This window comes from Desmodus rotundus, chromosome 1, assembly GCF_022682495.2.
Source record: "Desmodus rotundus isolate HL8 chromosome 1, HLdesRot8A.1, whole genome shotgun sequence".
NCBI classification, from domain to species: Eukaryota; Metazoa; Chordata; class Mammalia; order Chiroptera; family Phyllostomidae; genus Desmodus; species Desmodus rotundus.
The window spans coordinates 168849066-168865269 of NC_071387.1; the positions used below are offsets into that span (position 1 = coordinate 168849066).

The following is a 16204-nucleotide window of genomic DNA, read 5'->3' on the forward strand; positions in this document are numbered from 1 at the left end:
ATGCAATTACAGTTGTATGCCTTTTCTCCCCATCCCTCTACCCCACCCCAGGTGAACCCACCTCCCTCCCCCCTCTCCACCCTCCCCCTTGGTTTTGTCCATGTGTCCTTTATAGTAGTTCCTGTAATACCCTCTTCCCACTATCCCCGCCCCCACCCCCCACCCCCGCCCTGGCTATTGTTAGATTGTTCTTAACTTCAATGTCTCTGGTTATATTTTGTTTGCTTTTTTCTTCTATTGATTATGTTCCAGTTAAAGGTGAGATCATATGGTACTTGTCCCTCACTTCCTGGCTTATTTCACTTAGCATAATGCTCTCCAGTTTCATCCATGCTGTTGCAAAGGGTATAAGCTCCTTCTTTCTCTCTGCTGCGTAGAATTCCATTGTGTAAATATACCATAGTTTTTGGATCCACTCGTTTGCTGATGGGCACTTCGGTTGCTTCCAGTACTTGGCTATTGTAAATTGTGCTGCTATGAACATTGGGGTGCACAGATTCTTTTGGATTGGTGTTTCAGTGTTCTTAGGGTATAATCCCAGCAGCGGAATTACTGGGTCAAAGGGCAGTTCCATTTTTAGTTTTCTGAGGAAATTCCATATTGTTTTCCACAGTGGCCTCACCAGTCTGCATTCCCACCAACAGTGCACAAGGGTTCCCTTTTCTCCACATCCTCTCCAACATTTGTTTGTGGATTTGTTTATGTTGGCCATTCTGACTGGTGTGAGATGATACCTCATTGTGGTTTTAATTTGCATCTCTCTGATGGCTAGTGATGCTGAGCATCTTTTCATATGTCTCTGGGCCCTCTGTATGTCTTCCTTGGAGAAGTGTCTGTTCAAGTCCTTTGCCCATTTTTTAATTGGGTTGTTTGTCTTCCTGGAGTGGAGTCGAGTGAGTTCTTTATATATTTTGGAGATCAGGCCCTTGTCTGAGGTATCATTGGCAAATATGTTTTCCCATACTGTTGGTACTCTTTGTAATTTGGTGCTGTTTTCTTTAGCCATGCAGAAGCTTTTTATTTTGATGAGGTCCCATTTGTTTATTCTTTCCTTTATGTCCCTTGCTTTAGGGGATGTGTAACAACAAATATTAAGTGAAGGAAATTGACCCTGGGCAGTGTGGACCAGTTGGATGGAGCATTGTCACATAGACTGAAAGTTTGCAGGTTCGATTCCTGGTTAGGGCTCACATCTAGGTTGCTGGTTCAGTCCCCAGTCGGGGCATTTACATGAGGCAACCCATCAATATTTCTCTCTCACATCGCTGCTTCTCTCCCTCTCTCTCTCCCTCTCTCTAAAAAGTCAACACGCATATCCTTGAATGAGGATTTTTAAAAAAGAAAGAACAAAGGAAATTCTTTGAACTTGATTTTCTTGGCTTCTGTTTATTTTGTGGAGTAGTGAGGGAAACTAAAGATTGCTCGAGGTCTGATCCCCGATGACCAGTGTTCCTGTGGAAACGAGTATGTTGTGTATTATACCCAGGTGCTTATAATTTATGAATAAGCATTTTCTTTTCCCTTCGTTCAGGTCTTTTAAACTGAGCTCGATTGTCTTTGTTGTGTTCATTAGTTTTTTTATCTTTGAAATAACACCTAGGATTTAGGATTGCCTCTAGCATTTGCCCTCTTTTGCCCCAACAAGAAAGTACCAGAACACAGAAAGGTGCAGTCAGCCCAGCCCTGCTCTGCCTGTCAGGGTAACCTGGAGAATGCAGGGTCTGGCAGAAGGAAGGCCTGCTTGAGTGTGGTTGGTAGGGTAATAATTTGGGTGTAATAATTTGTTTTAATTTGAACATTTCACCTAAAATGTCATACGGTGTGCTTGAGTGTGATATTATTATGTTACAGAGTTACATGCTTATGACTTTGTAATAAGAGATTTTGTAATAAAAAAGGGGCACTATTTATGGCGAACCCTGTATATCTGCCTTTTTTTCTGTGTGTCTTAGCTCCTCCAGCTGATAGACATGATGCCTTCAGTTTGCTTCTCAGTTTATGAGGCATTTTCATATGTGTTATCTTGTTGGACTGTCCCACAGTCTTTTGAAGTAGATGGGACAAAGATACTGTATCATTGGGAAGAGGACACTGGGAGACTGTAAGTGGTTTACTCAGTGCCCCTGAGGGCAGTGGTGCGGCAGCACCTGGTGTAGTAAATACGCGTGTGTACAGCAGAAACCACAGGTGTGGGAAGAAAAGGACCAGAGACCACATTTTTTTACTTCTTAATTCTGCTTATTTTTCCACCACCCCCAATTTTTATGAGTGTTTATAGTTAAACACAGATACGGTGATGTTACCTGCAGCTAATTTGTTCTCATGTGTACTTTGATCTCCCTGCCAGATGCTTTATCCGTGGTTTTTGAGGTCATGATGCAAGAAGCCTTTGAAGTGCCTTCCACCCAACTCCTCTCCCTCCATGTTTTACACCATTGCCTGGCAAAGAAGGCGGACTTCACTGTAAGTGATCCACCCTGAGGCAGTCCCGAGAGCCGGAGGAAAAAGAAAAGCAAGTCGTGGCTGCTCAGTAGGGATGAGGTGGCCAGAGGAAGCTCCGGCTGTCAGAATCTGGACGGAGCTGTCCGATGTGCGGCCCCAGGGCCATGGCCACCCAGGAATGAGTGTCCACTCTGTACGCTGTAGTTGCTGGCCTCTAACAGAGTGGACCTGGACGTTCCTCCACTCGCGAGAATCTCAAGTCAATGTGCTTGTGCACATTTTGAAACTTGAGCTAGTTCCAGCCTTCCTCGGACATTCAGAAACGGGTAACTGATGGTGAGAGCTGGACGTGGCGTATCAAACAAGCGATTGGGTGCTGACTTAGACCTCAGCCTTAGGTATTAAATACCAATTACTCACTTTATATCAGTGTTTTCCTAAGGTTACTCCGGGTCAATCCAGAATACCGGGTTTTGGTGTTATCCCTTAGGTTAGGTACTTAGTCATTATTTATCGCTGTCCTAAGAATAACAACAGTGATAACAACAATAACTATTACTGAAAGAGCGTTTGCTTTATGCCAGGCTGTGTTCTTGGTATTTTAAATTTATTAGTGCGTTTAATTCTCACAACTCTATACAGACAAGAAGCCTGGGGCACAGAGATGTCAGTTAATAGCCTGAAGCCACTTCATGGAGGAAGTCTGGTGCTATATCTGCCCCTCATTCAGTATGACATTAAAAACGTTCCAGTTTGGGTAGGAACTGAAAATGTCATCTAGTCCAGCCTGCATTCTAAAGAATTTATGGTGTGCTTTGCTTTCCTAAGGTGAGGGTCATAGCCTATGCAAACACCGCATTGGTGGTCTCACTAAATCTGTACTAAGCACCACTGACGTTCCATACACGCTCCCAGAGGCGAGCGAACCTTTCCTGCCTATGGTCTAAGAGGAATAGAGGCGTTAAAAACAATGGGACACGCAGATACAAAATTACGACTATGATGAGCAATACAAAGATGTTGTCCGTGAAAAGCCTATGTTATAGGGAATTTTTGTTTGTGTTTTCAACTTAGGTTAGGAAAGGCTTTCTTAAGAAAATGGTTCCTGGGTTAATATTTGAAGGACAAATAGGAATTAACTGACTGAAGAGGGGAAGAAAATCCAAAAAGAGGAAATGACATGTGCGAAAGCCCTGTGGCAGAAAGAGCTTGGTGAGCAGAAAGGGGCTGGAAAAAGAGAGAAAGATAATCAGTGTAGCTGCAACCGAGAGAAGGTAGGATGGCCGTCAGGGGGGATAAGGGTGGAAAATGTCGAGCACGCTAAGTTAGCCATTTTGTCTTCATCCTAAAAAGAGTGGAAAACCACTGAAAAGTTTTAAGCAGAGGGGGTAACATGATCAGATTTGTGTTTTGAAAGATGCCTCTGGCTATAATGGGCATCACAGATCAGAGCGGGCTGGCGAGACTGTGGTCCGAGTACTTGGGAGATGACCATGGCTGTGTGCGCAATGGGTGGTGGTCATTCGGGGACCCGGGCGTGGGGGGAGTTGCAGAGTAGCCGATGAACATATTTGGGGGGCAAATAACATGATGATGAACTAGATGCAGAGCCAGGGAAGCAGGGGTCAAATCTTATCTCCTCAGTTTCTGACTTGTGTATTATATCTGGACAGAAGGGTTTCCATGTGTTCGCAAAGGGAAGTCTGGAAAAAGAAGAGGTTTTATGGGGAAAATCATTAATTTGGCTCTGAAGAGTTTGCATTTTGAGACAGTCAAGAGATTGCACAAGGGAAATGAGGATCTTAATGGGAAAATTTGGAGTGCTTATCAAATGTACACATGCACATGTGAGTGTCTGCAAACAGCCAAAGAGCAAAAGGAGAATTCGGGATGTGGGGCCACAGAATCCACAGGAAGAGAGTGGTCTACAGTATAGCCTGCTTCTGAGTAAGTGAGGACTTTTGAACAATTCATTAAATCTAGCAACAGGAAGGCACTAAATTGTAACCTTTGTTTCCATAGAATAAGGGGCAGGAAACCAAATTGGAGCAGATTGTGGAGAGGATTGTGGAGTGAGTTAGAATAAGCAAGTCTTTTGAGATTTCTAGCTGTGAGGTGGAGTGGAGCAGGGGGAAGAGGGGAAATGAGGCACTTTGCTTTGTATCAATGTGAGAGGCAGAAGCATAAAATGGGAAAACCTACAGGAGGACATTGGTGAAATAGCACCTGGCTTAGTCCGTACCTACAGCAGAAGCTAGCGGCTTAGAACAGACCTAGTATTTTAGCAGTGGTTGCATTTATTCCCAGACCATTGGGGTGGAAAAACCCTCTGAGACATTCATTCATGTTTGTTAGTTTGTTTTCATCTTTTTCAAAGTCCTTTGGGAGTGTCACCATTCCTGTCACCATCACCGCCCTGCTGGGCTCCTAGCACAGAAAGGGTACCGCTTACTTGGCTGTTAGTCCTGTTGCGTTCTGATGCTATAAATCATTCATTTTTTCCCTTGAAGAAAAGAAAAAATGTTTGGAAGGCTCCTTATTTGTTATTCACCAGGCCCCTTTTCATGCAGTTTATGCAGGAGAAAGTCAAGCCTTAGAGTGATTTGCTTTTGCAAGTGGAATGACCTGCTCCTTAATTACCAGCAGTTTCACGGATCTGTGCTGCAGAAGTGCCTGGGGAGGTTTTGTTTTCCTCCCAAGGTCTTTGCTTTTTTCAGACCTTCAAAAATGACCCTTTCCTCCCACAAAGGCCATCCCCAGTGAAAAGGTTTGGGTGCCCATTACCACCCGGGTGCCTCACTTACACCGGGCTGCAGTTGTAGCCTGCAGACCGCATTCACTCTCCGCTTCTTCCCTGACCTCTGGGTGCAGAGACTGGTCAGTGCAGGGCAGCCTGAGCTTTGTGTGCTGTATTTCCAAGCCAGAGCCAGGGCTCAGGCCCGGGCGGACTCACAGAGCACCGAGAGGATCACAGCTCTCATGTCTGGGGAGTTGCCAAGGCTCTCCTCTGGGCCCTGCTTTCCCAGTGTGTCTCCATCCCCAGTCCCTGCCGTCACTGTTCTGCAGCAAGCTGATCCATGCTTATGGGTTTGCCCCATTTTTCTCTTGTCTCAAAAGGCTCCAGTTTTATTGAAGTGTAATTTTGCACCCTGGGTGGAAAGAAATGATCACTAAGTGTTTCTGATCACCTAATTTATTTTTGAGAGGCACAAATCTATCTAAAAGCAACCTAATAGTGGTATTTATTTTAACACTGTCAAGTAGGACTCGTGTCATTGCCGAATTGTTTAGAATTGAAAAGCCTGCTCCGCGGTGTCATAGCCACGTGAGTGGACACGGCCAGCAGTGGGTCAGGTTCTGATTGTCTCGAGGCAGTGTTGGTCCAGAGCATACTCTTTGTGCTTGTTTTGTTTTACTTTCCTGATTGTAAAAGGAGCTCTTATTCATTGTCAGATTTTTGGAAAATAAAGAAAAGTACAAAAAGGAAAACCAAAATTACTCATAATTTTACTACCCAGAATTCTGTTAACATTAAGGGTACTTCCTTTCTGTATTTTTCACTAAACATAAATACCTTTTACTTACAAAATTGGGATTATAATATATCTATCTATGGCTTTATTATTTTTCTTTTTTAACTTAACTGCTATAATGAGTTCTTTTTCTTCCGGGTAAGTGAAAATCACACTTTTGCACTGAGCATCCGTTGCGTGTCTGGACCGTGACCTGGCACCTTCTGTTGCAGTGGGAAGAGGAGAGGGACTTCGGTGCGTCCCTGCTGCTCCCGGGCCTGAAGCAGAAGAACTCGGTGGGGCTGAGCTCTCAGTTGTACGGCTATGCCCTTCTTGGTAAGCAAAGTGATCCTCACCAGTTTTGTTTTTCACGGGTAGAACTATTGTATTTATCACTTCGTAATAAAATCAGAGTTGGATTTAAATCTGCTAGTGAAATCCCTATACAGCTTTCATTTTTAGGCACACACAAAAAAACAGACTTTGACAGCTTTACAGTTGTGGCATGAGGAATTAAAGAGGGTCCCAGACCTGCCCCTGACTTGCACATGGAGAACCAGAGCTGGTGTCTGTAGATCATGCAGCCGGTGTGAGGAAGGGGTAGAGAAAGGGCAGTTCTGGCCCTCTTTTGGGAGAACAAGCCAGTAGAATCTTTGCCAGTATCAACAAACATCTTTCTCTCTCTCTAGATCTGAAGTCCAGGGAGAAATTAAGAGTTAGGGTGGAGGTTCTCTCCTGGGCCTTGTTTTCAGGTGAGGGAGGAGAAACCCCGCACAACTGGTAGCACTTGGGGAAAGGCGAGAGGGACTCGTTGGTTCCGTGTGGCTGTGCCATGCGGCGGCGGTAGCTTAACATTAGTGCCCTGTGATCAGGCAGGTCAGCAGGACGCAGCCTTCTGAGCTGTGGCCTCAGAACCTGGTTGTGTGGACTCTGGGCAAGTAACATTCAATGTTCAGTGTGCCGTTTTCCAGAGGTTTATTAAATGCTCATCACTTCATCACTCTCTCATTCTCTGTCTCAAGTGACAGGCATTTGAGATGGCACCTTCTCTCGATTAGACATTGCTCTGCTTACCTTCGTTTCTTGAAAATCGTCAAAGTTATAGCAGTTTGGCTGCATGGAAGTTGATTCGTACTGACTGTGATATAAACTGACTCAGAGAGGAATCTCAGAGCTCACCAGACTGACCATCAGACTAACGAAAGAGTCCAGCACTTTTAGTTTAAAAATCGTTTTCTCCTTATTTGCCATCTACTTTCAGTATGGATTTATTACGTGTTTTGCCTCCAGATTAGCATTCAGGACTATTATACTGCAGGAAGTTGTCTGGCTAAGGAAATGCACTTAGTTACTCTTGTTTCTGAGCAGAGGCCCCGTGCGTCGGGCCTGGCAGCCGTCAGTCACCTCAAGAAGCTCTTCTCTCCCTTTGCATCACCTGCTGGGCAGCCCCACTCAACCCAGACGGAAGCGGCTTCCCAGAATGTGGCTGCAGTCTTGCCCCAAGCACCTTAAAGGTCTAAAATTAGCTGTCACCTGATAAGCTTTGTCTATTTATGCCCTGCTATAGCTCTTCCAAATCCTCCTCCCCAGGAAAGATGAGTGAAGGTGGATTTAAGACCTGGCAGCTCAAGGTGACCTTGCTCATTAGCACAGAGAGGGCTTCTGCGCCACAGCGGTAGAGACAGCCCCTCCCCCACCAGAGGACCCTGCCGTCCGGCGGCCACGTCTTGAGTTCCAGGGCTGATGGTTTGAGGCACCAGGAGAAACACTCCTGTCCTGAGAGGCAAAGGGTGATGAGGACTTCGTGCTTGAAGGTTGACAGAGCTCAAGTCAAGGAAAGAAGAATAAAAGGAGTGTGTTTTCTTTTTTTCACACTGACAGTCAGTGGGATGTTTTGGAGCATTTTGAAAAATGTCACACGTTCATTTCCTGCCAGGGCCAGTTGTCCAGTGTTGACAAGACTTTCACTGTAGAGAAGCTGTGGAATCTGCTTTGCTGAGGAAAATTTTGTTCTTAAAACAAAAATAGTATTTTCATTGTTTGACTCACTTCACAAGGGTATTATCTCCAGCTTAGAGGCAGATGTATCAACCTCTCTCAGCTTCCCTCAGCCCTGTGCTCCAGACATCCTCCTGATGATCCCCGCCAGTGCAGGCGGAAAAGAGGAAAAACAAGTTTATAAAAGTGTGTAGTAAAACACACGTGCAGTGGATTTTACCACGTTTCCGTCATCCATCCGAAATGCCACCAGGTTGCTGGGTGGGATGGGGCCCTTGGGATGGAGGTGAGTGATCCCTCCCTGTCCGAGGGCTGCTGGGTGCAAACGAACGCGGGCCTGGGAGTCCTCAGCCGCAGACGCTGTGGGAAGGCGAGGCTGAGCCCCCTCCATTGCTCCTCTCGGCCACAGGGAAGGTGGAGCTGCAGCGCGGGCTGCGGGCTGTGTACCACGACATGCCTCTGCTGTGGCGACCGGGCTACCTTGACAGAGCTCTTCAGGTGATGGAGAAGGCGGCCTCCTGCCCGGAAGACGGAAAGCTGTGCAGAGAAGCGGTACGTCTTCGGTCCCGATTCAGTGGCGTTTAGCCATCTCCTGTTTCTCCTACGTCAGGTTTTAGATTTGTTTTGTTTCCCCCATCCTCTACTTTTTAAAAAATCTCTGTAGAATCATGTACTTATCCAATTGAAAGGGAATGAAAAATGACAAACCTTCTCAATGTTACTGACAAAATGTCCTAGAAAATAAGATTATTGTTGATTTTATAGCTCACTGTCTAGAAGTCTTCCCCTCCCCTGAAATTCAAACCCCCCCTCCCTGACTGATAAATACTGCCTTCTCCCCAGTAAGACTGCAGGGGCGGCTAGGAGAGGCTAAGACTGCACTTAAGATTTTTTGGCCTTTCTGTTCCCTTAGAGTCCTGGGAGACCACACGGTCATTTTTCTCAAACCCTCAAGAAAAGAGTCTGGGGACCAGAGACAGGACAGCCTTCCTTTCCTTCCATTAAACCTTCCCATGCTGGGAGCACGGTGTTGAGGTCTGGGTCACAGGTTCCTTTCAAAGTTCTCAGGAATTCACTTTGCCTGGACTAGGAACCTGTCCTTCAGCCCCAGGGCTCATCTCTCTTGGTCACCTAGGACTCTTGACACTATGAAGTCACCAGACTTAGCTCAGGCTACCAGAAATGTAGCATCTTAGAGCCACATGACACTTACAGGCCCTAGGAAGCCGAAGGGTCCGCTCCTGTCCAAGCAGCCTGTGTAGTCGGAGAAGACTGGAAGCACCTTGGTGGTTTTGTTACTAGGGCGTGAAAGTTAGCTTTGAGCCGCTGCTTTGTTTTGTCTTGACCCTGATGGCTTGGCTCTCATTCCAGTCGAGAGATGTGCAGGTCTGGTTCCTAGAGGGCCTCCTTATACTAATTTCTAGTGAATCATTACGTTTTTTGCCAGGCATTTATGACTAAGCATTTCTAAATATATATTCCTACTTAGCCCTGCTATAGTCGGTACTAGTGATTGAAAACAAAATTATGCATAAACACTTTGCCAGGGAAATACTCCTTCCAATCTGAGCTAGATTTGCATGCTTTGTGTTCTGACTTAATACGAATGTGATTCGGATGTCGGCAAGAGTGGGGCATGTGCCGACTTTGGGCGTGATGTATGAGTGGCATTAAAAGGCCTCCAGGTACTTCTGGATTTTTGTTCTGTTGTGACAAGGACAGAATTAATCCATGTTGAAGCAGGTGCTAATGCTGGCCATGCGGTTGTTTCCGTCCCATCTCTGAGGCTTAGTCCCTCCCTGCTGCACGAGGTGTGCCTCTAGGTGGAAGTGGTGAGGCAGAGGGGTCGAAACAAAAAGAAACCCTCTGTTTTGTAATTTGCTTACTTTCTCAGTTGCAGAAGTCACCTCGTTAAAGTGGTTTTCATGTGTGCCTCCTGGGTCTTTGCCAGCAGTGTATGTGGATTGCTCTGGTCCCTAATTTACGGACCCGAGAGCTAGGATCTTCCTCTGAAGGAGGCCCTGGCCTAGACTCAGAGGCCTCCGGGTGCATTCACAATGGCCCTTTGTTGGTTGCGGTTTGTTGGTTGCGGTCTGTACGGGTTTTTCTTTCCCCCTCCCAGTTCCACACCAATTGAGGAAGAAAGGCATGGAGGTGTTGGGTGGGGGGGATTCTTTTTGCCCATCAAGCATAATTCCTGGAGTCCTACCTGGTTGATTAAAAGTAAAACCAAATGCCATTGTACTGACTTAAATACAAACAATTCTGAGCTGGCTTATTTGTATTGTTTGTTTCATACTAAGTTTTTCATGCCATCCAACAGGGTGTTTCTAATGTGAAATTATATAACCATTTCCATTTCCTATAATTTGATAAGAGAACTCTTCTCACGACTTTTAGATCCCAGATTCCCTTCCTCTCCCTTCTCCAGCCCCTCTTCACGATGGGCTTCCAGGGCCACTGGCTGATGAGGCCCTGCCCCCTTTGTGCCCCACAGCTCGACGTGCTGGACAGAGTCCTGAGGGCTCTGACTGCCCCGGCCCCCGGGGCTCCAGAGGAGCAGCCCCACAAAGGAGAGGACCGCTGGGGCTCCCAGGAGCTGATAGAGCAGTTGGACGTGGAGGAAACGGAACAGTCCAAGCTTCCCCGGTACCTGGAACGCTTTCAGGTGAGTCGCAGGAACGGAGTCCCTCTCGGCTGAGCATTAAACATGCAGCTCTGCCCTAGTGATTGACAAGCAGTGCTCTCATGCATTAATGTCACACACAAAGGCATTGAAGACTGATCGAAAATTGCACTTTTATTGCTTCACACAGAAAGTGGTCTTAAAAGAAACAAATGGAATTTCTACATCCTTTTTTGTACTTGAGCTAATGGACCACAGTTTTGTTCCCTGAGGCAGCATGTCATTACTGCCTCATCCCTGACATGTGCCTGATAGGTGGGTAACAGCTTGCCTGCTTCTAGCAGCCACCTGACTCCAACCCTGGGTGGAAAGGATCTGGCCATTTCCGCATCTTGCACTGAGCGTGCTTGACAGCCCAGAAATGCGGGTAGAAATGCAAAGCCACGTCGAGAGTGGCGGAGGTGCGGTGCGGGCGCCTGCCTTTGCCCATCCTGGCGGCTCGGAGTTGTGCACTAGGGCCATGAGAAGTGCTCTCTTGCATCACACAGAAGATGGAGACAAGCTTCCACTGTTTCTTTTCAAAACAGCCCTGGCTCTGAAGGTGCCTTTGGTAGCTTGCAAATGTACACCCCAAAGGACTCTGTGCTCATCAGGGAAGAGGAGTCACGTTCAAGGTTTAAACCCTTGGCCTCTTGAGAGAAAGTAGTGCTGCCTGAGGAGAATTCTTTGTATGAAGCAGAAAACAATTCTGATCCATGCCAGCTGACCGATTATAACACTTGGGGACAGAGTGTAAATTTTGTCAGTATATTTTACCTTCAAATCTTCTCTGTAATTATACTGAATCAGCTTTGGGAAACCTATTGCCCCCCATTCCCTGCCCCGACCCCAGCCGAAGGGGGATTCTACTGCACTTCTAGCAGCTGTTTCTCCCAGTACTTCTTTCTGTAAGGTCATCACTCAACCTCCCTCTTCTATAATGTGAAAACGGAGAGGGAAAGTTTAATCGATGCCCCCAAGGCTCACAGAGGATTAGCAGTAGAACAAACTACATTCCTGTTCTTTCCTCTTAACTTTGCATAATATTGCAAATTTAGAAAAGCTAAATAAAAAGCAGAAAATTATCATTTCCCATATTCATGTTGACTGAGGTTGTCACACCTTTCCTAAAATTACCGCCTCTTTCTCGTTTCTTACGTATTTAATCTCAGAGGAGGGAAATCTGCACCTGCATTAAATTCTTAGCCCTCACTCTTCCAAAGCACTTTTTTTAAATCAAGAAAAGACAAGAGGCAAATCTTTATTGACTGCCAGCTGTGCGGGAGACTCCGCCGCATTTCACCTGTCCTCACGTAGCTCACGTGGCCAATTCCACTCGTCCACGGCACACGACACCAGGGCTGAGAGAAACCAGCCCTTAGATTTGAACCAGTTTTCTGGCTCAGAGTTGTGCCCTTATTCCGATGTCACAAGCCATCTCCTCGGCCTCAGACCACGTGGATGGTGATCATCAGTTTACATTTCCTTTTCTTTCTGTTGCCTGATATCTGTTAGTCTCAGGTTATTTGTCTGGGGCCCATTTTGATGACAGACCCGTCACACTGCACCTCTGGCCCCTCCTGGAAGCCCATGAGCCTGCCTCATTCCGCTCCCCATGAGCGCAGTCCCCACCACCTGTGCCAGGGAGCTGCATTTGTCTGTGGGACGTGGGGGTGTGGTGTAAGCCGTAGCCGGCCAGGCCGTAAGTGGCTCTCTCTGATGATCTCCATCTCAAGGCACTTAAGTAGCTTAGTGTTTTTCCTACTTCACTTCTCCGGGAACACAGTCCGAGCAAACCAAGCTGCCATTTCAGATGGAGCTGTCAGCAGTCAGTTCGCAAAGGCTGACCTTCTGCGAGCACAGCAGGTGGAAGCCCATAGCGGTGCGAGAGCTCGCGGGAGCTGTTCAGCAAGCCATTAGCGAGGGGCCCTTGAAATGGTTTCCATCTGCTGAACACGCGTCAGGCAAACACTTATCTCAGTTATTCTGAAGGAAAAGATGGGGATGTGCTTCCAGTTTTTCATCTGCTTCTACCATTTTGTTTGCATCTCCGAGTTCTTTGTTCTTGGGGTTTGCTGCTTGGTTCTGTGCAACTCAGTGGAAATGCGATTTGTTATACTTATGTTGTCTTTGTGATTTAAAACAGGAAACTAGAGGGAATCACAGCATATGGAGTTCCATTTACCGTTTGCAAGTGAAGGGGGGGAAATCACATGTAGTGCATCCTAGCAGACCTGCTAGGCTGGAAACAAAAAGGGCCAAAGCTAACAGGGCTTGGATGAGAGGCAGCCTGACAGGTTCCCAGCAAAGTGCCTTTTCCTACAAGCGGAATATGTGGAGATTTTGCAAGCGATGTAATCTCTTTTCCTCTGTAGTCTTCTTCCATCTGCCCCCATTCTCCCCCCCCACACACACCTCCTTCTCTTTTTCTGTGTCTTTGTTTCCAACAGGCCTTACATTCTCAACTTCAGGCGCTGGGCAAAGTTGAGCCAGAAAGCCTTCTGACTCTGACCACCCAGCTCGTCAAAGAACAGCTCCCTGCCTGTGAAGCAGAGGATATCACCACCTATGAGCAAAAGCTGCAGCAGTGGCATCAGGAGTGGCTCTACCTGATCCAGAGGGAGCGGGAGCAGAGGGAGAGGGCGAAGCAGGAGCACCAGGCGCGGAGAGCAGCAAAGGCGTCTGCCTGACAGGGCCCCATAGGCCCCAGCCCGCCACGGGGACTTCACTAGCCCCCATCAGGGGACTCCTCGTCACCGTGATGGCTGCCTCAGCTCCTCCGTCCGCCTTCTCCTTTCCTTAAAGCAGACCATGTGTGCTGTGAAAGCCGTCATGTCCTGTATATGCTGGCCCTGTCCCTGCCTGTCCATGTAGTTCCAAGGGTGGCAGAACTGTGAACGTGGCTAGTGCTCAGATTGAAGCCACCAGCTGAATACCTTAAAAGGAGCTCTTGAGGCTCACGGTGGAGTTCCTGAGGGACAGGGGCCAATTTTGAACGTTGAAGGTTCCTGAGGCCTAGTGATGGTGGCGGAGAGGCCATGGTTTAAGTATCAGGTCTCAAGCACAGGCTTTTGAATCATCTCTCTCCCTTCAGCCAAGGCAAGCTGCACATCCTGGGTCTGACCTTGTCCCCCTTCTCTCTGGGGCAAGCACTCAGCCTGAGCAGGCTGTGAGTGTCCACTCGTCCCCACATCTCCTTCCCCTGTGTCTTACCACCAGACTCAAACTGGGAGAAGCGCAGTACAGGTGCAAACACAAGACCCACTGGCTTTCAGGTTTCAGGGACCTGTAGTGGCATTTTTGGAATGTTGTAAGGACTTTAGAGGAGAAAGCCAGCTTCCTTGGCTGGTAGTTTCTCCATCGTGTTGGGGTAACTTTTCCAGCACATCATCTCAGCTGCTTCATGAAGTAGGTCAGTTGGGCCTCCTGTACGTGCACGCATACACACAACATGTAAACACGTTTCAGGCAGAGAAGCAGGGGAGAGAGAAGATTGGGGCTTGCAGTGCATGGGAGCCACGGGTAATTACAAGTCTCAGGAGGCGGGAAGTTCCTGAAGTTTCGTAGTGAAAGGGGTTGGGGATAGCTCTTGCTTGCTGTGTAATTTTGCCTTTAAGCACAGGGTGTAATTTTATTCAGGATCTGTTCTTTCATCAGAAACCTGTGGAAATAAATATTCTAAGATGTTTTTGATGTATTCTTTTTTTTTTTTTCCTTTTAACATGTTCTTTATCTTTCAGCAAAGGGAGAGAGACACAGGGAATCTCATCATCATAGTTACCATGGTTTTAAGCAACATGTTTCCCCTCCTTCTCCCTCAGTCCGTGGCTTTTAGAACAACAGCCAGCCACACTGACCAAGGACTCCGTGCACACCAGCAGTCCAGCAACCCCATGCGGGGGGTGCCGGGAACCCCAGTTCCAAGTGAGGAAGCTGGAACTGTCCCCTGTGTGCGGTCTGGCTGCCGCCGGCCCTCACCCTGCGTATTGCCTCCACCTGCCTGCAGTTAATCCAAAACGGGCCCTGTACCAGCCAAGCTGAATCTGCCTTAGAGAGAGGGTTGTGACCCAGTCTGCTCTGGCATTTTAGTTTATCAAGGGCAGCACTTTTTCAGCCATTCCCTTATTGTAGCAAGAGGAAGGTACAAGATAAATCACGAAGCATCTTTGACTCAGGAATAGCCATCACGGATGAAGCATCTAGCTAATATTCAGCTCATAATGTCGCCTTCATTTTCCCTCCAACGCATCCCCATCTCACTTCTCCAGGCCTCACCGAAGGAGACCATCTCCCCCCTGTGCTGCTGCCCGGCAGGAGCGGTGCTGCACCCACTCGGGTTCCTCCCGCACGTGGGCCTCGCTCCCTCTCGGGAACTGTCCCGTCTGGGAGTCTTTCCTCTCCAATCTACCACCCTTTCCCCAGGCTCTTCCCTCCTGAGCTATAGAGCATACTTCCACATTCCTGGATGATGGTGAGGTCTGAACAGTTGTCCTCTGTCCTTTTCCTAAATACCACCTTCTGTATTTCTTCCATGTGGGTGGAAGCTGCTTTCAGCACCCTGGCCTCTGGGATGACCCTAACTGAACAGAGTACCTTCCCTCTAGCGAACCTCCAGTAGTCAGTGGCCAGACCTCCTATCACCAACCCAAGAGCTTAGGACCTGCAGTCCCATTCTCCCGGTCTCCCCTTCTTCTCATCCCACAACTGCTCGGCCAGCTTCTCCCTGCCAGCCTGTAGCCTGTACCCTGCTGCTCACCCCCGTGATCTCCAGGATTCAGACCCTCCTCACCCTCCTCCCACACTGGGCCCCAAGGTCGACTGTCCCATCAATGAGCTCAGTGTCTTCAATTTCTTCTCACTCTCTTTACCAAGGCCCCCTTGCCATCCCTGGACCCACCTGTTATGGGGTGAATTGTGTCCCCCGAAAAAGATACGTTGAGTCCCTAACCCCCAGTACCTTAGAATTGTTCGTTGGAAATAGGGGCCTTACAGAGGTAACCAAATTATATTGGGATTATTCGGGTGGGCCCTCATCCAGCATCACTGGTGTCCCCAGGAAAGGGAAGTTTGGGCAGACACACAGGGAGGGAAGACAAGGTGAAGACACTCGGGGAGAAGAGAACCACGTGGCTGGTGTGCTCTCCTGCTGACACCTTGGTTTTGGACCTCTAGCCTCCAGTACTGTTCTGTTCTCTGAAGCCGCCCAGGTTTGGGCTCTGTTACAGCAACCCCGGGACCCAATACATCAGCAGTCGTTTCTTTCTGTGTGCTGACGACAAAGCTTTGTATACAAAGCCGTAGCATCAGGCTAATAGACTCCTCTACACATTCACAGCTACCCTTTTCAACCCGACAGTCCTTTTGTTTCTGTCCCGGAATCATTTTCACCTCATTCGCCTTTCTGCTCTGCGGAAGCCCCAGACTTTTGCCCCCAGAACTCTGAGTGGGTGTTCCTGACTCCTGCTTTACCAAGAAAACTTAAGCCGTATGATATGTCCACAGTCTCCCTCCTTTCTAGCTCAACAGTTCTCTGTCCCTGCTGGGTCTCTCCCTCATCCCTCCTTCCAAGTGAGGTGAACCCCCTCCC

General features: G+C 47.8%; 1 protein-coding gene across 1 annotated transcript in view; it reads left to right on the top strand.

Annotated features, from left to right (window-relative positions):
• MRPS27 (mitochondrial ribosomal protein S27) overlaps positions 1-14305 on the top strand; it is an 81774-nt gene extending 67469 nt beyond the window's left edge. Inside the window, exons 7-11 of the mRNA XM_024578545.3 lie at positions 2348-2463; positions 6188-6290; positions 8362-8504; positions 10450-10620; positions 13068-14305. Coding sequence (XP_024434313.2) covers positions 2348-2463; positions 6188-6290; positions 8362-8504; positions 10450-10620; positions 13068-13307 — 773 coding nt within the window. The 3' untranslated portion in view covers positions 13308-14305. The remainder of the gene's footprint in view (positions 1-2347; positions 2464-6187; positions 6291-8361; positions 8505-10449; positions 10621-13067) is intronic.
• The last annotated feature ends 1899 nt before the right edge of the window (positions 14306-16204 follow it).